The 22,984-nt window shown below is 32.6% G+C and overlaps 1 protein-coding gene, 1 long non-coding RNA gene and 1 pseudogene across 3 annotated transcripts; 2 read left to right on the top strand and 1 right to left on the bottom strand.

Moving 5' to 3' along the window:
- Window positions 1-1,694: 1,694 nt before the first annotated feature.
- LOC126672617 (uncharacterized protein At4g17910-like) lies at window positions 1,695-9,485 on the bottom strand (annotated as a pseudogene).
- Window positions 9,486-10,260: 775 nt separating this feature from the next.
- On the top strand, window positions 10,261-12,497 carry LOC126674460 ((+)-neomenthol dehydrogenase-like). 2 transcript variants are annotated; one of them, XM_050368906.2, is made up of 6 exons: window positions 10,261-10,342; window positions 10,455-10,493; window positions 10,567-10,810; window positions 11,005-11,082; window positions 11,177-11,362; window positions 11,886-12,497. In XM_050368906.2, the coding sequence occupies exons 2-6, from the start codon at window positions 10,462-10,464 to the stop codon at window positions 12,261-12,263; spliced, it is 918 nt and encodes a 305-aa protein (XP_050224863.1). In that variant the 5' UTR covers window positions 10,261-10,342; window positions 10,455-10,461; the 3' UTR covers window positions 12,264-12,497. The 2 variants fall into 2 exon arrangements, with proteins under 2 accessions (XP_050224863.1, XP_050224862.1); XM_050368905.2 differs by lacking the exon at window positions 10,261-10,342 and having other exon boundaries at window positions 10,350-10,493.
- Window positions 12,498-16,909: 4,412 nt separating this feature from the next.
- On the top strand, window positions 16,910-18,101 carry LOC126674586 (uncharacterized). The gene is made up of 2 exons (XR_007639571.2): window positions 16,910-16,995; window positions 17,828-18,101. It is a non-coding gene; the product is annotated as an uncharacterized LOC126674586 (long non-coding RNA).
- Window positions 18,102-22,984: the final 4,883 nt, after the last annotated feature.

The raw sequence follows: 22,984 nt of genomic DNA, 5'->3' as shown, positions 1-22,984 counted from the left end.
GAATTTGACAGATTAAATATATATATATATATATATATATATATATATATATATATTAAAATTCTAAGACATTGCAATTAGTCCAATTTCCAGACTTAGACTACAATCTCTTTGAATTTTTATAGTCTATTTACGGCTAATTACACTTTAATCCTTCAAATTCACAGCTATACATTGATTACGCCTGCTTAGATTGCAGTAAACAAATCGATAGCTCGTCACCCGAACAATTTTCTCTGAAAATCATCATCGAACGCTTTAGTCCTTTATCACTTCTTACTTGTCCGGAAAATAGGTTTCTATACTTTCGTCCCTTTAAAAAAAGACCTAATTATTTAAAAAAAACCACCCACGTTGATTTTTTTTGCATCTACCCTGACCTAGGAACAGTTCATTTGCACCCTAATTTAGGTTTTTATATATCACCTCTACTTAAAGAGTTAAATTGATCTCTTTTCATTTAAAAAAAAGTTTAAAATAATCCTTCATTTTTAACTTATATTCTAATTAAATATTAATGTTGTTAATAGTAAAAGAACACCTTCTTCATCAAAAAAAATTAAAAAAATAAATTAATTTTTATTTAAATGTTTATTTGTTTTCAAAATTATTTTTTTACAAAAATTAAAAACGGAGTCCGGTCGAAAAAGGAGCATCTCGCTCCTTCTCATCGGAGGACCAGCGGCAGCTCCTTCTCATCGGGGAAGGAGAATTAGCAGCTCTTTAGAAGCCGTCTGGGAGGAAAAAAAATTATTTATTTTATTTATTATAAATTTTAGAAAATTAATTAATGATTAGAATTTATTTGAACATTTTTTAAAGTTAGAAAATCTCTTTGTATTTTTTTCAAAATAGAAAAATATATCATGTAACCCTTCTATTTATTTGTTTTTAATGACTTTATCTTTAAATTAATTACATTGTCTGTATCTTTGTTCGGGATAATTGTTCGGGATAAAGGTGAAATATAAAAACCCAAACTAAGGTACAAATGAACGTTTTCCTAAATCAGAATATAAATTTAAAAAGTTTCAATATGAATGGTTTTAAAATAATTATGCCTAAAAAACGTTATATGATGACATCCTCCCATTTTACAAAAGCTAATTCCACCCCTGTAAACATATTACGAATCTATATATAATTATTCCTTTCTAGTTTCATCCTCTACATAACTACGATGACATAGCTAAACAAGCTTTTTTTCATAAAAATATTGTTACAAGAAAAGTACAAAAACTAAATTAAACCAATAACCAAACTGAGCTGATAGAATTAATATAATTTAATAGGGTAATCTTCCTTTTAATATCGAAACTTTACAGATTTTGTCAGTTATAACTAAAACTTTCAAAATCTTCAGGATTAACCCGTTTTTGAATATTCCGAACATTGTCTAGCTATCTAGACTAATCCTGCATGTAATAACTTAAGGTTAAATTTTAAAAATGGTTACAAAAGGTTCTCAATATTCCAAGATTGGTTAATCCTGGCAATTTTAAAAGATTTAGTTATAACTGACAAAACCAACAAAAATTTAGTATTAAACAAAATTAGCCCTAATTAAATTTATCGTTGTACTCCATCTTTTTAGTTTGAATTGCGTGCAATGATTTTTCGTGATCCAAATATTTTCTCAAATATTGCAAGCATCAATAAAGAGCATCATATATATAAGTAACAACAAAAACAACTAAACGTCTAAAATAATTATAACAACATTGACCACAACACACTTTCAGTTTTAGACAATTTTGTACCGACTACCAAAATTGTACAAAATTTTAGCCTAACACCGTAAAACTGCAATAATCCGGCAACAATTGATAAAGCATGAGCATAAACAAGTAAAATAAATAGGGCCGAAGGTATTGTAGAAAACAGAGTATCCACAGGCATGTTTACCAGACCTGTAAGCACGTTTGCCTGCAAAACCATGAAACATGCGACTATTTCTATTTAGAGGAATTAATAACGAAAGCACGTTAGAGTCGGAATCAGTTGAGAATGATTTATCACCATAAGAAATGTGCCAAGTAAATTCCGATTAACGGCTCCTTCAAGCAATGACATTCTACTTCCAGCAATGAAAGCAGAGGACATTAGTATGGCCAAATCCTGAAAAGGAAAGTGAATATGAATATTTTCAACAAGATCTCTTTAACCTCAAGTTATATTTGGTTCATGGAATAGATAAGGAATAAAATAGTTATTTCAAATGGAATAGTTACTCATTGCCTTTGGTTCATATTTAAATAAGCAATACTAATTCCTATTCTCTCGAAGGTAATGAATAAAAAGGTCAATATTCTATTCCTTGAGAATTGTTATTCTATTCCATGTCTATTCCATTCCATGAACCAAACATGGCCTCAGTTCAAAGAATAAGACAAACATATATAGTATTCGTCGATCTTCCTAGTTCTTCCTAGAAAGTTCAAATTTCTTAATTACTCAAATTTGATTCACTTACCAACTTCTTAAACATGTACAATATAACAGTTATATTAGTTTCAAACCTAAGAAGAATACTGCTATTTCTGTTATTTTACTATCTTTCAATAAGTTGGTCTTCCTTACATAACAAAAGCAAACCAACCCTGCTGTGAATTTACACCTTCAGGCCTTACCAAACCCTCCTTCCAAAAGTTTCCACATTCCTCGACTATTTGCAGGAGAAATGAAACCTTAAAACTGGCTAGGGGATTACCTGAAAGCTTTGAGCCAGCACCAGGGTAACGTAAGCCACGTTCCACTGTACAAAAGTATTTGTTGTTCATTCATGTTAGAAAAATCAATTAATCAATTTCACAAACAAATCAACTAGAGCAACATATCCTACCATCCTTCGGGAAACACTTTCCACATGTCTGTCCAGAATCACAGTTATCAACCTGCAAGACAATTTACGAAAACGGATAGTCCTTAGTACTTCTGGTAATCAAATTGTCAGAAAGGATGCTGACTATATATAGTTTCTTGGAACCAAAAGGAATATACAATAGTAGTGAAAAAACAGGACTCTGACCCTTGCCCACCTAATGCTTTTCATTTTAGGAGAGGACTGATTCCCGAAAAATAGATAGTAACCAAACTGAACACCAAGAAGGTACATGCTCCAATATCCTGCAAATGATGAGACATGGTCACTATTAGTATTAAGAATAAGAATACAAACAAGAAAGAAGTCCTGGCAGAATATGGAAATAATCCATGGTCACTATTTTGGATAAGAAATAGAAACAAGAAAAAAGTTCCAACAGCATATGGAAATAGTCCACCTTCAATTTCTTAAAGAAAAAGGTTAGTGAGTGAATTAAGAAACTTTAAATACAGACTGAGAGGAAAACAATTACTGAATAAAGAGGTATATAACAAGCCTACGTCATTAAATTCTTTCCTTGATCAATTTCTCTTCATTTGATAGATCATTGCCATTGATGTCTACTGAACCTATACTAACACCAAAGGTCATTCGAGTGTACTAGTGTTTGATCAATAACACATAATATGACCGAGACCTTTGATCTAACAAATTAAAACCAAAGCAGATATGCATCGAATTGGAATTCGGAGTTGACCCCTTCCCCCTTGTCAAGAAACCTGGGTGCATTAGCATATGAGTTTGTTACTTAGGCACAGTATTAGCAAGAGTTCATGATGCCCAGTTAGTTTCCTAGCATTATCATAATTCAGTAACATGAAGTCAAGCGCAATCTGAGGATTATGAAGGGAAAAACCATACTTCCATGAGAAAATATTTTTGGTGAATGCACAACTGATTGTTTGAAAAAATACATAAGAAATGAAAACACGCGAATCCAGCCAATTGTTACTTCCAAAAATCAATAGATACTGCAGTGCACCAGAATAAATAAGGAAAATAGATGAATGTAAAGTCTTTTCGGGTATAGCACACTGCACTAAGAGGTTAATAATTCTTGATTGTACTTTACCAAGTATGCTATAAATTCCCTCCTTATTTTTGCTTAAGATATCTGCTCCCCTTTCATCAGAAAGCAAATACACATTCAATCCATTAACCAGCCAAAATTGATAACCTGACAAATCAAATCAACTAATAAGAAACGGTTACCGAAATATTTTATTCGCAAGTATAAAAGAAATACATTCTTTGAAACTATACCAACCAGAATTGCTAAACCAAGAATTCCTGAGTACCGTGGAGGAACTCTAATTATTGAGGTAAGAATTGACACAGCTGCTAGGGTGAAAAAGAAATTCCAATGTACTCCATATTCTCCTGTATGAACCTATAAGAAATGGAAAAGAAATAGACTTTCCATAAGGACATGAATTAGTAAGCAGTTTAAAATTAGCATAACATAACAATTTCTCAGTCAAAAAGAGAAGAAAACTATCTCGGGAAAAACAAGGTTTAACAAGTTCAGGGCTGCTCATGCATATTTCTAATTTTATTTGACAGGAAGATTTTACAAATGAGACCTTGCAGTAGGATTACTGTTTCTTAACCACTAAATCTCACAACTTACATAAAAAATAGCATTTGATGATATGCAGACTGCACTTAAGAATAACACCTTTGGTCGTTTGTTATCTTCAACTTGAATTATAAAATTTGAATATGCAAAAAATTGATACAAAACTATTGCACATTTATAACCTCTTTGTGATAGATTTGAACTACTTATAGAGTGCATATTGATTCCCCATCTGTGATGACAGCCAATAAGAATATGACTGCAGAATACGCGTGTTTCAGATTGAGATAACCGATTGGACTCTTAATAGGTTGAAACTTGAGCATATACAGGATAAAGCTAGGGAAGAACCATTAAGAAATTCCCCGTATTCTATTTAAGCTCTTAAAAGAGAAAGAAAGCTTTGACCTAATATCAATATGACATCAAATTTGCTTTATCAGCATGGAAGGATATTTTAATAAGAATCTACCTGATAATCCACTGTATTAGTTGATAGAAGTCGTCCAAACCCCAAAAGCAAAAGTGGAGTAGTTGACTGAATTGAAGCTTCAAGCTCCTAAAATAGCATAATAAACAATAAGAACCCAACAGCATCTCCATTAACATACTATAATCATGTCCAACATATAATGTAATCTTGGAGCATGTTCAAACACATCTCAATAAACAAAAGGCATCATTCATGATACAAGGAATATTCATGAATCAAAAGATTAAAAGAAATGAAAAGTGTGTATGGTAAAGATGATAGCTCCTTAATTTTTGCTCATTTCAAACAAGAAACTGAGAAATAAAACAGAAATGATAGTTGGAAATTGCACCAGCAGCAAATGGTAATTTGAGATATATTAAAAAAAAATGAGATATAGTACAGAGATGCTTTTCAAATATACAGACTAGAGAACCATATCTATGAGATCCAACTCCCAGGCATCAAACTTACAAACTGGTGCACCAGAAATCTGAGTTAGCTTACATCATACCACATGGATTCTCCTCAAGGAAATAATAGTTTTTAATATTTCATCCCCTTGGGAACATATAATAAAACCTTGGAGAAAATATTGAGAATGTCCATATCAAACCAAGATTTATTAACCTAGCCCAATGGTCATTGAATTTGACACATGTTATAGAATAGTCTAGAATACTATAGAATATAAAATATGACGTAATTAGTAGAAGGTTGTAGAAAGAAGTTAATATTAATTAGAGATCATTCTAGAGATCAGAATATTCTGGAATCTATTGTGTTACATATGTATATATACTTCTTTGTTCAATAGAATAGATAACAAACTAAAATTTGTTTTATACTTCTACATGGTATCACAGCCCCTTGCGAAAGGTCTAGAGCTCGATCCTTGTCAACCCCCATTTGGTTAATTAATTTGAGGCACAAGGTGAGATAAGCCGTTTGTTCACGCTTCAAGCCCAAGTGAGCCTGAAGCGTGCAGGGTGTGTTAAATTATAACTATGTTTAAAGTCTCACCCAACAGGCTTTTGGATGAATTGGTTATTTGGGTTTCTTCTTTCATGCTGAAAATTTCAGATTGCCAATCTGTTCAAGTTATACTCTGCCCTAGTGAGCAGATTTGTCTATTCAAGTTCTACTCAGCCCTAGTAAGCAGATTTAAAGGTTTCCCGGGTCAGCATTTTCTTGTGACATTTAGTTGTCACCTCCAGCACAGGGAGGAGCACGACTTCAAGACCGGCCAATCCCAGGCGATCAGTTTTATTAATGTGTTAATGATTGAGAATTTGCGTTTGATAGGAATCTACAAGTGGTCAACTGAAGTATGTTCAAGAGAATAAAACTCTTCTTCTGTAACTCATCGAAATCAGTCATAAGATGTTTAGATTAATCAGTTTTGTCGAAAATATTCTTAACTTGAGTAAACTCTATAGTTCAGTGGTCTTAGTCTCTTCCCTCACAGTGCAGATACATGGATGTAGAAATGATGTTACACTTTCTTTATCAAATCACATGTTTAGTTGTTTACAATCATATATTCACATAGCTATAAGACAAGAATGTGCATAGCTATAAAGAAAAAAAGGACTTACACAAAAGAGAGACCCTGTGCTTGTCTTGAAACTAGTGAATTCGCAGAAATGAAGGAGCCAACCCCACAATCCATCTGAAATCATCCAATAAAGCTTAAACTCAAAAGTTGCTTTCAGCAAAAGTAGTCATTACAGTCCAAAATCTCATTTAGAATAAACTCATCATTGTTTTGTTGCATCCAGTTAAGCATGCAGTAACCCGAAAAATCAAAGATCTAAACTCTGAACAGCTGCTACCCTGACAAAGTACAGAAATAGGACTACACTACAGTTGTTTGACAAAGGAGAGTTCTAAGAATGGGAAGGGAAATAAGAAGGGGTTCAACATGGCTGAAAATAGAAATATTTACTTCACAATTTAAGCATCAATTATAAGTTTTAGAAGCAAATTTAGTTGAAAATCAAGGAAATGAAGATTGAGATAGAAGAAGAACAAAAAAATCCTTCCTTGATAGAAACAAAGTTTTAAAGAAGTAAATTCTCAAAGAGTTGTCATAGTTTAGGAATCCACGTAATAGATCAAGTGTAAGTTTAGCTTAATCCAGTCCCATCTTCGATACATGGAGCAATACAGATACGGAATTAAACGAATACAGGTATAGTTATTTTTGAAAAAATGAAACATATACACGGCAGACATATTACTCAAATAGATATAAAAGTATACCTGTCTACTACGTTAAAATAATATAAACATGTAAAGTTTGTCATACAATATATATTTCTCTAATACATTAAAATAATGTATACTTTTGTCATATAATAATTACTTCTCTAAAGAATATACACATGTAAAGTTTGAAATATAATGATTGTAAAAAAATGAAGATCCCATGCCCATCCCCGTCGGCATGGAGATCCCTAAACCTGTTTAACTTTTAAATATTTATAATAATAAAATGTATAAATAATTGTATACTCCCTTCGTCCCATTAAAACGTCTCTTTATTGTTTACATACAAATTAAGAAGACACAAAACATTATTGTTTTCCTTTTTTACCCTATTAATTGTTCTTTGGAAGTATACATATCAATAATTGTCTTGTAAATGTGCTTCACCACATAAACAAAAGGTAAAAAAGATAAATTATACTAAAAAGTAAAAAAGTACAATGAGACTTTTTAAATAGGACATTAAAAAAATGACAAAGGAACTTCCTAATTAGGACGATTTTTATGACATATTTGGGAAAGATTATAAGCTACTTAATATCAATAAAATTCTAAATATTAAAACTTAAGGTTTTAAATCTTAAAAATTCAAAAACAATGGGCACGATGTTATATTTGTAAGTATATTCATAATCAAATTTATACTAATAAATATTAAATTAAATTATATATTATAATACTTACTAGCTTAACATATTAAAAATTTTACTATGATAAATAAAAGTAATCTATATACATGTATAGAAACCGGGTCTCCATGGATGGGCACTACACTCCCCATCCCTTCTTCATCCTCGTATATGGAAAATGAACTTTCCACATCCCCGTACAAATGGGGCTAATTAATGGGAATTCCCTGCCTATTCGGGACGGAGTCCCTAGGGGAACGGGGAATCTCCGCCCTATTGTCATCCCTAAAGGAGTGTTGATGGATCATAGAGTCCCATACGGGACTATAAAAGAAAGCCGCCTTCCTTAAAGAAACCACAAGACCAAGAAGCCCAAAGATATCAATTCTAAAGTATAAAGAAGTGATAAATAAAAATATTATGAAAGAAGCTAGTGGAATAGCTGCTTTTTCAGCATCAATTTATGTCCCTAAGCCACTTAGAAAAGATGTCAACTAAGCAGAATCAACAGACCCTATTTAAGAAAAGGCTTGTGAACTAATCCAAACATTTAAATAATATTGCAATATGTAAGCATGGAAGTCATTGATTAGTCATCAGTTAATTGCTATCTACATTACAAAATGACATGATAAGCTACAAAAGAGAACTCAGATTTTTGTCCGATGTTGGCTTACAAGCTACACTTCATACAATTTTCACAAGGTCTCAAGTTTCCAAAGCTAATAAAACAATCTTTTTTGGCAGAATTGAAAAGAAAAATAATAATTATCATGACAAGAAAGGGAAAAGAAACTTCATTAAAATTCAATAATCATTGTAAGTGAATGGACGCAGCATTTTAAAGAATCCTTACCAAACTTGTACCATATGTCTCAGTTTTGGCATATCTTCTAGGATATACTCTAAAATCAACAGCCAAGATACAAAGGCAAGTAACAGCCATCTGCATTAAAAGAAATCATATTACCCAAAAGGAACACCAGAGAAAATATATCATACAAGTAATATGCAGTGTGTAGATGAAGCAAGACTGAGTACCACAAGAACCCTGTACGAGGAAACTATTGTACTGAGAGAAAGTGAACCTTCAGAATAACACGTAGAAGTTACAAACCTGTGCAACTAATACTCAGTCAATAAGTGTAGCTGATTAAAAAGCACTCCCAGGAAATACTAACAGTAGCAGCACTGACAAGAAAGTTTGTGACTTACAAGTTCTACCTTTTAGCTGCAATGGAGAAAATGAGTGCCACCAGCAAGATTGCAGACAAAAATATCCATTCTGCTAGAACCTGCCAGAAATATATTTACAATTCAGGAGCAGCATAAAATGATCATCCAGTTAAAACTTAAACAGTAGTGCATATGCGAGACACGATTAACCTACAGAACTAGAGAGCTAGACACAACTAGACTGCCCCGATTTTAACCAACAGATTGTGATGCAACAAACTTAAAAAAGACCCAAAAAATATTATCAGAGTTAGAACCAAATAACTCAAACCAAGCCACTGAAGGAGAATAAGAAGGCAGTCCTCAGAAAATAATAATAATGAAAATAATAAATCCAAATTCTAAATTGCAAATGAATAAGCTACCACACACAGAGAGAGAGGGGAAAAGAGAAATTACTCTTCTTTGAGGCGTTTGTTTGGATTGAGTGAGGATTCCATTTCAGCCGCATCGCTTTTTTGGTTCTACAAATTCAATTCAAACACAAATCCAAAATTTCTAATACTCTCTATATTCTTCTGCAATTCAAACATACTAATTGTTCTATTTTTTATTTTTTACTAATATCTTCCTCTTAATCATAATTTAAAGACCTAATAGTCTAAAAAAAATCTTTTAAAAATAATTTTGTTTATAGCCCAAACTCTCCAAATCTTCAATTTTAGCCTATATTTCATTTTTAGTTTCAGTTGTAGCCAATTGCTCAAATTTGAGTGGAAAAAATTACCCTTCATATTACTTTATTTTTAAAATTTTATGATAAAAAATTGAATTATAAAACAATATGAATGACATATTTAAAAAACAAAGGCCAAATTAAAAAGGCCAAACCTTTCATAAAAGTTTCACAAAAGTCCTGACCTTTCAATTTTGTCGATTTTGGCCAAAAACAAATTATTTGGTTTCAATTGTGGCCAACTCTCAATTTGATTTCAATTTGCCTATGTGGAGCCTATGTGACGCCTATGTGGCATGTCAAATATCGAAAGGTCAGGACTTTTGTGAAACCAAATAATCCATTTTTGGCCAAAATCGACAAAATTGAAAGGTCAGGACTTTTGTAAAACCAAATAATCAATTTTTGGCCAAAATCGACAAAATTGAAAGGTGAGGACTTTTGTGAAACTTTTGAGAAAGGTTTGGCCTTTTTACAACATTTGGCCAAAAACAAATAACTATAATTAAACATAAAAATAGGCTATAATTTGTACTTCTGTTTGTGCACTTAATTATTTGGGGGAATCGTATAGAAAGATTATAGTTGGTGAAAATGATAAGAAAAATATTTAAAGAGAAAAGAAAAAATGTTGATAGTAATTAGAAGAGAAGAGAAAAGTAAGTAGCATTCTAACATATTGCTACTGCCGATCAAAAAAGAAGAAAAGAGAAGATGGAATCCAATCAAAACCCATCAACACATAAGTAAGCAACAGATTCTATCTGAGTTTTAGCTATAAAACAATTTGTTGAGGGGTTATTATGATTATTTGGATAGGTATGCAGTGGTTACTGGAGCAAACAAGGGCATTGGGCTGGAGACTGTGAGGCAGCTTGCTTCTCTAGGAGTCACTGTGGTGCTTACTGCTAGAAATCACAACAGAGGAATGGCTGCTACCTCTATGCTGCATCAAATGGGTTTAACTAGTGTTGTTTTTCATCAGCTTGATGTTTTGGATCCTCTTAGTATTCACTCCCTCGCTGCTTTCGTCAGCGACACATTCGGAAGGCTCGATATCCTGGTATATCTGCCTTTTTGTTTGTTTACTATGCATTTGTACTTAAGTTGTTTGCTGATATGAACATTAGTCTAAAGTTTATCAAGGGAAGTTATCTATTGAATGCAGCCTTCTTTGTGATTTTCGGGCCTTTCGCTCAAAAGATGTTGTATATTTGTGCAGTTTTAGTCTCTGTTTGATTCGTATGTTTTTGATAGGTAAACAATGCGGGAGCCTCTGGAGTTGTGGTGGATGAGGATCGCCTAAGGGCGTTAAATATAGAAACTGAAACTTGGGTAAGTGTGTAAGCTCCATGAAATCATTTTTGAATTTGTTACTTGATAAAACAAATTGGAATTGGAAGTACTGAAACCATACTTGCTGATACAGCTTTCAGGAAAGGCGATCAATATGATACAAGAAGTGATTAATACTACGTACGAGAAAGCTGAAGAATGCTTGAACACAAATTACTTCGGTGTAAGAAGATTAACGGAAGCCCTGCTCCCGCTTTTACAGCTTTCCACTTCAGGAGCCAGGATAGTTAATGTGTCTTCTCTGAGGAGCGAGCTACGAGTAAGTGCACTTTAATATCCATTCTTTCTCATTAAAATAGTTATTATCTTGAAACTAGCAATTGGTTTCATCGTCTAGTTTAGTTGCAGCTCATCATCATCATTACAAGCCATTGAATAGAATGATTTCAAGTGTCATTTCGCATTGTTACACCATAACACTATGTTGCATATAAACGGAAACATTAAAACAAAAATGGGAAAAACTAGTTTTCTCGAAAATAGATTATCAATATAAAGTTTAGGAGTTTCAGGAGCGATTCTGAAAACGGAAACAAGATGTTGAAACATAGGACTCGACAAGTATCCGTGTAAGATATGCATAGTGATAACATATCAATTATTATGAAGAGAATATTATCACTTTATAAGAAGTCAATCAATCTTTTTATACAAATACATTTTAAGTAAAAACTGAATTAACATTGTAAATAATTTACTTGTACAGTTTTAGAATCTGTTTGGATTGATGTTGTTGGTGTTATCATCAAGTGTTCTGAAACGAGCATATCTTTGTTCTGCAGAGAATTCGAAGTGAAGAACTAAGAAATGAACTTAACGACATAGAGAATCTGACAGAAGAGAAACTGGACGGAATAGCGGAGAGATTCTTTAACGATTTGAGAGAGGATAAAATTGAAGATGGTGGATGGTCACTAATGTTGCCAGCATATAGCATCTCCAAGGCCATCCTTAATGCCTACACTAGAGTTCTTGCCAGGAGGCACCCAAATATGCTCATAAACTGTGTTCATCCTGGCTATGTCAACACAGATCTCAATTGGCACACCGGACCCCTCACTGTCGAAGAAGGAGCTAAGGGCCCCGTCAAGTGTGCTGTTTTACCGGATGGCGGCCCTACTGGCTGCTATTTCGCTCAAACTGAAGTAGCTGATTTCTGAACCTACTACTTTCGTAAACTTTTGTTCAACATTTCATCTGCTGAACTAGAAAATCACAAACTGTCATGTGAAAATTCATGAAACCACTTCTTTTCAATATTTTGACATTGACACTTAAATTTTTATATATAAGGGAATCAATTCACCCCTCAGCTTGGATAGAAATCTTAGAAAAATTATTTCAGCAATTTTTGACAATCAAATTTACAGCTTGTCCAATTTGGATTAGTTCAACTCCTGATCTGTTGGCTTGAGAGATGCAAAAAGGAAAACAACTAAAGTAAACTAATTTAGGATTCTTCTAATATTTCTAGACACAGTTTTGTGAGTTGGCTGACTATCAGAAAAATATTAGCTTTGAAAAGCAGATTAAGCAAATGAGAGATTGTTGTCTTTGTAACAAGAGTGTTGGTGTCCATCAATGATCAATGGCTTAATCCATCTGCGTGTTTATACTCTTTTTGCACATAAAGTCCATGCACTAAAATATCCCATTATTAAATCCCTGCATTTTTACTGTCATTATCCCGAGATCCTTCTGTTAAGGCGAGTGTTAACGCCGTTAACACACTTTCAATTTTTTTAGTTTTAGACCCCCTGCACTTTCAATTTTTTTAAATTTAGGTCCCTACACTTTTAAATGTAAAAATTGTGTATAAATATGTATTAATTTTTAGTCTAAACAAATTAAAGTTAAGTATAAAATATTAAAATTTTTTTTATCAATGGAATTTCAATTACAATTCTCAAAAATTTACCTTGAAACAAAGCTTAGAATCGATAGAGGACAAGATTATGAAGAGATTGCCGCGAGAATCGCTCGAATCGGACGTCGAACGAAGAAACGGCGGCGAAACGACGATGATCGGTGTTTGAAGCTTCTAGATCCTTTTTTTATTTAAAGTTAAGTATAAAATACTAAAACTTATAATTTTCAATGGGTATGAATTTGACATAACTAAATAATAACGTCAAAATTTACATCTTTTAATTATTGAATATTTAAATTGTTCTTAATAAATGTTTAAATTATTATTATTTTGCTTTAAATAAAAAATATAATTTATTAATTTTTTTTTCATTATGATAAAAAATAAAAGTGAATTCAATTTTTATTTTAAAAAGTAAACATTAATTTCGAGAAAACTAATTTTAATATTTTTTATTAAATAATTAAAATAATATTCTGTATCGATAATTTTTTATTTTTTAAATAATATATCAACGTCGCACTTAGAGGTGTAAACGAACGTCGATCTTGATATATGTCAACTTCGAAGTTGAGTATGTTATATAACCTTACAAGTCTGAACTGTCTTTTTTCATTTATATAGGAGATATGTTAGGCGGAAATTTGAATAAAGTTCTAATTTCTTAATAATTTTTTTATGTCACCTTCAAAAAAAAATTAATTAATTTTGAATATTTCTCGAGCAAAGACTTCATTTGCGATATATGCTTTAATACTTAAATCATATTTGTTTTGATAAAGTGATTGTTGATATAATTTTATTAAATTTTAAATTATTGTATTTAGCTTTAAATAAAAAAATAAAATTAACTAATTTTTTTATTATGTTAAAAAATAACAGTGAATTAGATTTTTTATTTTAAAAAATAAATATTAACTCACAGAAATAAAATTAATTTTAATATTTTTTTATTATTTTATACCGATGATTTTAAAAAAAAAATATAACACATCGCACTTACAGGTATAAACAGACGTCGATTCTAATATATGTCAACTTCAAACTTGAGTGTGTATACAAGCTTATAAGACAGAGCTGACTACTTCAATTTCTACAGGAGACATATAAGACAGAAGTTGATGCAATTTAATTATTATTTTTCAAGTCGCCTTCAATTTTTCAAAAATTAATATTAAATATGTTTCGGGTAAGCATCTCATTTATGATATATACTCTAATATATAAATCATATTTATTTTTAATATAATCTTCTTAAAATAGGATATTAAGTTTTAGAATGATTTAGTTAAAATATTTAAAAAAAATTATAATATTTTTATTAATTTAATTATATTTTTATTGTTAATTTAAACATTATAAAAATTAATTAAATTGCATCAACATCTTATATTATTGATTAAAAACTTATTAAAATAAATTTTAATTTTAATTTTAATTTTTATGAAAACAATTACAAAGACTTCGTTTCTATAAAATCAAAATGCAGGGACCTTATGTGTATAAAGTAAAAGTGTAGGGACCTAAAATTAAAAATGCATGGCCTTATTTGTATATATCAAACTATAAAAATGAATTCTACTTTCATTAACGGCGCGTGTATTACACACGCTAACAAAAAGTTAACAGGAGTGACCTCTGGACGATGGAAGTGAAAATGCATGGATTTAATGATGGGATATTTTAGTGCAGAAACTTTATGTGCAAAAAGAGTAAAGTGAAGGACACACAAATGGATTAAGCTGTCCATCAATCTTCTTTGATTGTAGCACTCTGCTACATTGTGGGTTTAATTGTTTTCCAATGATAAAAAGAAGTACTGAGATTTGAAAGTATATTTTGAAGTGGTTGTAAGATTCAAATAATACCTTTCTTGTATAAAGTTCTTGCAATTTAGAGTGAGGAGAAAGATGTTTATTAGTGTCAACTATTATCTCATTACCCCATAAGTTTAGCTAGTAGTCTTTGGCACTTAGCAATGTAGAGTGAAGAGAATGGCTTAATGAGTGAATGGATAATTTACCCCATGATTTTAGCTTTGAAATACTACTACCTTTATGAGTTTAAAGGGTTAATTGTTTACCTCTCACGTTTGATTAAATTTGTCATTTCTCTCTTCTATCCATTAAGTATATTAGTTGACTTAATCAAAGAGTTTTATTACTAAAAATTAAATTAAATTTAATCCTTAACCTTTTTTTTCTTTCAAAAAACTTCATAAAATCAGTAAAAATATCGAGAAAAAAAATATATTTAAAAATAAATCAAATAGCCAAAAAAAACAAATTCTTTATATTCATGACAAAATAAGGAAAAAAATTATATTTTCTAACCAACCACTAAATAATAGACAGATGGCACACTTAAATTAAAAAAGGTGAGAAAAACTTGTGAAACAGCTGTAAAAACGCGTTAAAACGCGTTAATAACGCGTCTAACACGTCAAAAAAAGCACGTCACTCACGCGTCAACGCGTGTCAGCGTGTCAAAATTAATTAAACAGGTATCATTTTATGAATCTTTTATGTGTCATTATTGTATCAAAACATATTTGAAACTCAATTTCAGTTTTTATTATTTTATTTGGTTAGTTAATCAACCAATTTCACTAATTAGGTAAATATACTTAATTTTTGTTATTGGATGAATCTGTTTCATGTCTCCAAGAACTCAAAAACGTGGATTAGTTTAAAATGTGGTTTTGTCATAATGGGTTAAATAGGAATATTTGAATTATTTTTATTCATCGAAAATAATGTATCGGCTTTGTATCTACAATGTATTAGTATCTTCAAAATTTATTCGTTGAAAATAATTATTTTGAGTTGGAGACTGATTCTAGAAGTTATAATAACTGGTGTATCTATGATGGGCTTATAATCACTTATGGCACTCCAACTTAGACACTCCGTGTCACACCCGTACTCTAATGTTAGATTATGCATTCATTAAACATTCATTATCATGCATTATAATGTTAGAGTCTATTTAGAATGTCAATTCATTGGTTTGAAAATTATAATGACTCAATTGAAATAAAAGCTCGTCGGTAAAGTAAATTGATTTCGATAGTTGAAATGTATTGGAACTTTGAGGTTTAACTTGAACTTATGATATTATTAAAGGACTTAAAGATACCTTTTGATGGATGAAGTAATAAATCATGAATCATTTCTTATTGCTTTAAATATATTAAGTTTTTATATATAAGTTAAAAACCACCTCTTATTAATTCATTCTAATCAAACCTAATATCTAAGGAAGAATTTCGAATTTCCTTCAATCCCTAGCTTAATTTCAGAACCTAAACCTTGATTTTTCATGTTCTAAGGCATTAGGAAGAGCGGAAACTCGAATTGGTAAGTTTCTTTAACCATTTATGTCTTTGTGTTGAAGTATAGCACTTTGTGCCATGTTCTGTTTTATTACAGCAATTTCATCTTTCGTATTATGAACATAACTCGAGTTTTATAACTCCAAATTTAGTAATTCGTGATTCCACAGAAACTTTGGAGTGTATACTACAACTTTTGTTCTTTGAGTTTGATCTGATTCTTTCGTTTTGATATCAAAAATGACCACGACATTTTATTGCTTCAACTGTGAAAACAGTTTGACCTCACCTCACTAAAACTGGAATAACTCATTTCTTATATATTGATATCATGAAATTCTTTTTGATTTAGATTCTAGACGCAAGGGGCTAAAGGTTCACCGAAGGGTTTGTTATAATTATGTCCATACTATTCACAGGACATGTTTGAATAGAGGCTTAATGTTCTGCCTACTAAGGCAGATTTGTTACCAAGTTCATAATCATGCATAAATCATAGAGAAATCCATTTGTAGGTGCTGCATTTAGGTTAAATCAGTATTAGATATATGTATAAGTTTATATATGTTATTGTGATTGAGTTTTGTGATTTACATTACTCATTTAGGTGCTCGTTTTGGTAATGACGGTGCAACTAGGAAGTAAGGCAGCTTTTGACGATATTTTGGACTAGTTTGGTTGTTGTGTGGTGAGTAGATATACTAGCCCTTGCTACTGAAGTCAATATGCTATTTTGATATTCAAAGTGTCAAGGTTTATTGTGTTTTAAATAGTTATATGTGGTTGTTTTGAAATGCATGAAAGGTGTTCGATAAAGTGTTTCTTTGAACGTTTCAAATGGTACATTATGCAATGTTGTTTATAAGTGAAAGGTGTGTTGATTTCATCAATATGTGGACTGGATTATGGTTAAGTTTTGAATGATAATTTGAAATAGTTTTGTTATTGAATTTTATTGAGTTTTGATGAAATAACTTGAGATTTCTTTTATGTGATATGCCTACTCTGTAACAATATATTTGTGAGGTGCTGAGTTGTGATATGCACCTGGTTATGTGCTGAGTTAGTTATATGCACATGTGAGAGATTATGAGTGTCTATGCGCATTTGACACAGGCCACTTGATTGATGGTCAGTGAAGGGAGAAGGGCTGAGCCGTGCTAATGATGGAGAAGGGTTAGCCATCAAGTGTTCCTAGATATGTTGGTTAGACTGTAGATCAGTGTTGTGTTCCTGATTACAGGTTTATGGTTTATATTATTGTTATAGGGTAATATATCAATCTTATAATTGATGATTGATACGAACTACATTTCATATTTGAAGTGAAATTGTTTTGATATCGTTTATATTTGTAAATGCTTTCGTGATGAACATTACAAGTATTTTGTGTTGTATTGAATTGTTTTCTATTATTCGTTATTATATGATATACTTACTTTAAGTATATAAATATTTTATGCTTATTATGTCTATTCACTGAGTTTTCTCTCACTTTAGTTGTTTTAAAACCTTTTCAGTTAGCAAGGCAATCTACAGTACAGTTGACTAGAAAGGGAGTTGGGCTTAGAGTTTGGGCTTGAGACATAGAGGTTGGCCACATTTTCGAGTTTTGAGATGCCTTGATGTTTTTGTTTAGAATAAACTTATTTGTACCTAAATATATATTTTGAATTATATGTATAAAAGTTTGTAACAATACTTAGCTTTCATACAGTGGTTTAATTAAAATGTTGTATAAAAGGTTTTTATATATTTGTGCTTAATTATTTATAGAACATGTTTTAAAATGTTGATTTGGAGATAAATTTATTTTAAATAACCGGAAATCTCGTGCTAAGTAAGGCGAGGTATGACAATTTTGGTATCAGAGCTTCGGTTTGATGGTCCTATAGACTCTTCACTTTGGTTTTTGATATTTTATTTTATTTAGTTTTGATTATAGGACCATGGAAGCTCAAGGTCATGGAGATAGGGTTTCTCAACGTGAGAATGTTGGCAAACAGGGTAGGAATGTAGAGGATGAGGCAGAGTCTAGGGGTAGTACTGATCATGAACTAGAGTCCGAGGCTAGGGCTCATGTAGTTAATCAACTAGTACCTCCTGTACCCCCAGTTGTACCTATCCTACAAGTAGATCCTGCTATCTTAGCACAAACTATCATTGCTACTCTACAAGCTCAAGACACAAGAATAAACCTGGGGATATCATTGAACATGCTAAAAAGTGTGGAGCATTTGATTTTCATGGCTCCACTGATTCCAAAGAAGCAGATAGATGGCTTAGATCTACAGATAAGTCATTTAATACTTTAGAGTTGACAAATGTGCAGAAGGTCCGTAATGTTTATGGCTTGCTACATGATACACCAGATGCATGGTTTGCTAGGATCAGATTGCTATTAGGAGATCAGTTGACCTGGGAGATATTCAAGACCGAGTTTCGCAGGGAGTATTTAACTGAAGCATACAATGCAGAAAGGCAGAATGAGTTTATTGCTCTAAAGCAGGGTTCAATGACAGTACGGGAATACATCGATAAATTTGAAGAACTTTACAAGTTTGCTTCAGAAATCTTTCCTACAGAAGCTCAAAAATGTTACAGATTTAAAGAGGGGCTGCAAACTGTTTTGAAGAATGAGCTATCATTGTATGAGGGAACACAGTTTAGAGGCTGGGTAGAGAAGGCGATAGAAAAAGAAAAGCTGAGAGAAGAGCTTGAACAAGAGAGTAAACAAAAAGCTTCTGTTTGGACTGGAAAACAAGGGGGATTTAACAAGGGAACTAGCTCATTTCAACACAGAAAATTAGATACTGGAGGATCTAGAGGTAACAGAATACCCTGGTCTTGGTCTGGTTCACAGAAATCTCAGTCACATGATAGCAATTTCTCAGCGAGACAACCAGCATCTAGTGTTGGCAGTGTGGCTAGCAAGAAGAGATCTTAACTTGCTTTGAATGTGGTGGCATGGGACATATTAGGAGGGATTGTCCTAGTATGGCACAATTTAGCTCAGGTCGTGGCAGAGGTTTTTAAGGTACTGCAAATAGAGGTGGTCGAACGTCAGGCTTTGATAGAGGTTCAGGTCGAGGTTCTGGCTTTAATGCGAATAAGGAAGGTGGAGCCTTAACTTCAACACAACCTATGCAAGGTACTCAGAATACTAGACCTGCTGTACAACCTAGAGTATTTTCTTTGACTCAACAAGAGGCAGCGGCTTCTCCAGATGTTATTTCTGGTAGGTTAACTATCTTTGGTAGGGATGCTTATGTTTTAATTGACCCTGGTGCAACACATTCTTTCATTGTGTCATCATTCATATCATGCATACCTCGAGACAAGAGTGTGCTGAACCATGCTTTAGTTGTAGATTTGCCAGTGGGTCAGTCAGTAGTTTGTCAACATGTTTATAAAGATTGTGAGATACAGATTGAGGATCATAAGTTTGAGGTAGATTTAGTTCCTTTAGCACTTCAGATGTTTGATGTTATACTTGGTATGGATGTTTTATCCAAATACAAAGCAGTTGTTGACTGTTATAGAAAGAGGGTGCATTTTTAATTACTAGAACATGGTGAAGTTGTATTCAAAGGTGAGAAAAGTTCAGAACACTATGGAATGGTATCATCTTTAACTGCTAGAAGAATGTTGAAGAAGGGTTGTGAAGCATACTTGGCATATGTTATAGATACAAAAAAAGAAGGGGAAAAAACTTGAAAATATTCCTGTTGTGAATGAATTTGCTGATGTATTTCCTGACGATTTACCAGGCTTACCACCAGATAGAGAGATTGAATTTAGTGTTGATTTGCAATTAGGCACTAACCCTATTTCTCAAGCTCCGTATAGAATGGCTCCAGCTGAGTTGAAAGAACTAAAGGTGCAGTTGCAAGAATTGCTTGATAAAGGTTACATTAGACCTAGTTTTTCACCTTGGGGAGCTCCAGTGTTATTTGTGAAAAAGAAAGATGGAACTATGAGATTGTGTATTGATTACAGACAACTAAGCAAGGTTACAATTCGCAACAAGTATCCATTGCCTCGAATAGATGACTTATTTGATTAACTACAAGGAGCTAGAGTATTCTCCAAAATTGACTTGAGATCTGGTTATCATCAATTGAAGATCAAGAATCCAGATATTCCTAAGACTGCATTTAGGACTCGATATGGTCATTATGAATTCCTTGTTATGCCATTCGGGTTAACTAATGCTCCAGCTACTTTCATGGATTTGATGAACAAAGTTTTCAAGCCTTATTTAGATAGCTTTGTGATTGTATTCATCGATGATATCTTAGTGTATTCTTGATCTGAGGAGGAGCATGCAGAACACTTAAGACTTGTTTTGCAGACTTTAAGAGAAAAACAGTTGTACGCCAAGTTTAGCAAGTGTGAGTTCTGGTTAGAAAAAGTTGTATTTCTTGGCCATGTTATCTTAGCAGAGGGAATTTATGTTGATCCTAAAAAGGTGGAAGCTATCATTAACTGGAATTCTCCAAGTAATGTACATGAGGTACGCAGTTTTCTAGGTTTGGCTGGTTATTACAGACGGTTTGTAAAAGACTTTTCTATTATTGCCTCACCATTAACAAAGTTACTACGAAAAGATGTGAAGTTTGTGTGGAGTCAACAATGTCAGAAAAGCTTTGATGCTTTGAAAGATTGTTTAACTTCAGCTTCAGTTTTGACACTTCCAGTGACAGATTTGGGGTATGTTATATACAGTGATGCTTCCAAGAATGGGTTGGGTTGTGTATTAATGCAGCAGGGAAAGGTAATTGCTTATGCTTCAAGGCAGCTAAGACCACATGAATTGAATTATCCTACACATGATTTAGAACTTGCAGCAGTGATATTTGCTTTGAAGATATGGAGACATTACCTATATGGCGAGAAATGTCTTATCTACACTGATCATAAAAGTTTGAAGTACATACTGAGTCAGAAAGAACTGAATCTGAGACAAAGAAGATGGATAGAACTTCTGAAAGATTATGATCTTACTATAAAGTATCACCCTTAAAAAGCTAATGTAGTAGCTGATGCCCTTAGTAGGAAATCTTCAGGTAATCTGTTTTATATACACACGGTAAAGATTCCATTATTGCTTGAACTGAGAAGACTTAACGTAGAATTAAGTGAAAGTGAAAATGGAGCTTTATTAGCTACTTTGAAGGTTCGTCCTATTTTGATTGAAAGAATTAGGGATGCTCGGAATGAAGATGACAAATTAGTGAAAATAAAGGGTGAAGTTCAACAAGATAACAAAAATGATTTCAAAGTTTCTGATGATGGCACTCTACTATACAAGGGTAGATTATGTGTTCCTAATATTGATATATTGAAAAGAGAAATAATGGAGGAAGCACACAATTCAGCCTATGCTATGCATCCGGGGAGTACAAAAATGTATCGTACTTTGAAGGAAAACTACTGGTGGTCGGGAATGAAGAAAGAAATTGCAGAATTTGTGTCTAAATGTTTAATATGCCAGCAAGTTAAAGCAGAGCACCAGCATCCAGCGGGTTTGCTACAACCACTTTCTATTCCTGGATGGAAATGGGAACATGTGACTATGGATTTTGTTGTTGGGTTACCTAGAACTCAACAGGGACATGATTCGATATGGATTATTGTTGATAGACTAACAAAATCAGCATATTTTCTTCCTATAAAGGTAAACTATCCTCTTGATAAACTTGCTGAGATTTACACTAGGGAGATAGTTAGACTGCATGGTGTTCCATATTCTATTGTGTCTGATAGGGATCCGAGATTTACATCGAGGTTTTGGAAAAGCTTACAATTAGCTTTGGGTACTAAACTGAAGTTCAGTACAACTTTTCATCCTCAAGCAGATGGGCAATCAGAACGGACTATTCAAACTTTAGAGGATATGTTACGTGCATGCATGATTGAATTTCAGGGTAGTTGGGATAAATATGTGCCACACATGGAATTTGCATACAACAATAGTTATCATTCAAGTTTGGGAATGGCTCCTTATGAAGCATTATACGGTAGAAGATGCAGAACACCAGTGTGTTGGGATAAAATTGGGGAAAAACAGTTAATAGGCCCAGAAATTGTTCAAATCACTACAGAAAAAGTACAATTTATCAGAGATCGCCTCAAGGAATCCCAAGATAGACAAAAGAGCTATGCTGATTTGAAGAGGAAGTCGATTGAGTATAGTGTGGGTGATAAAGTGTTTCTCAAGATCTCGCCATGGAAAGGGATATTAAGATTTGGCAAGCGAGGGAAACTAAGTCCAAGGTTCATTGGTCCATATGAAGTAATTGAAAAGATTGGTCCAGTAGCTTATAGGTTAGCCTTACCTCCAGAGTTATCACAGATTCATAACGTCTTTCATGTTTCAATGTTACGGATATACAGGAGTGATCCTAGTCACGTCTTACAAGTTCAACCTATAGAGCTAAAAGATGATTTGTCATATGAAGAAGAACCAGTTACTATTTTAGCAAAGGAAGATAAAGAGTTAAGAAATAAGGTTATTCCTCTAGTAAAAGTATTGTGGAAACATCACGGAAGTGAGGAAGCAGCTTGGGAACGAGAGGAGGATATGAGAAGTCGATACCCTCATCTATTCTAGCTTAATTTCGAGGACGAAATTGACTAAGGTGGGGAAAATTGTCACACCCGTACTCTAATGT

The sequence above is a fragment of the Mercurialis annua genome, linkage group LG3, assembly GCF_937616625.2.
Source record: "Mercurialis annua linkage group LG3, ddMerAnnu1.2, whole genome shotgun sequence".
NCBI lineage: Eukaryota > Viridiplantae > Streptophyta > Magnoliopsida > Malpighiales > Euphorbiaceae > Mercurialis > Mercurialis annua.
The sequence above is the reverse complement of the archived record's forward strand: the minus strand, read 5'-3'. Positions and strand labels throughout refer to the sequence as shown.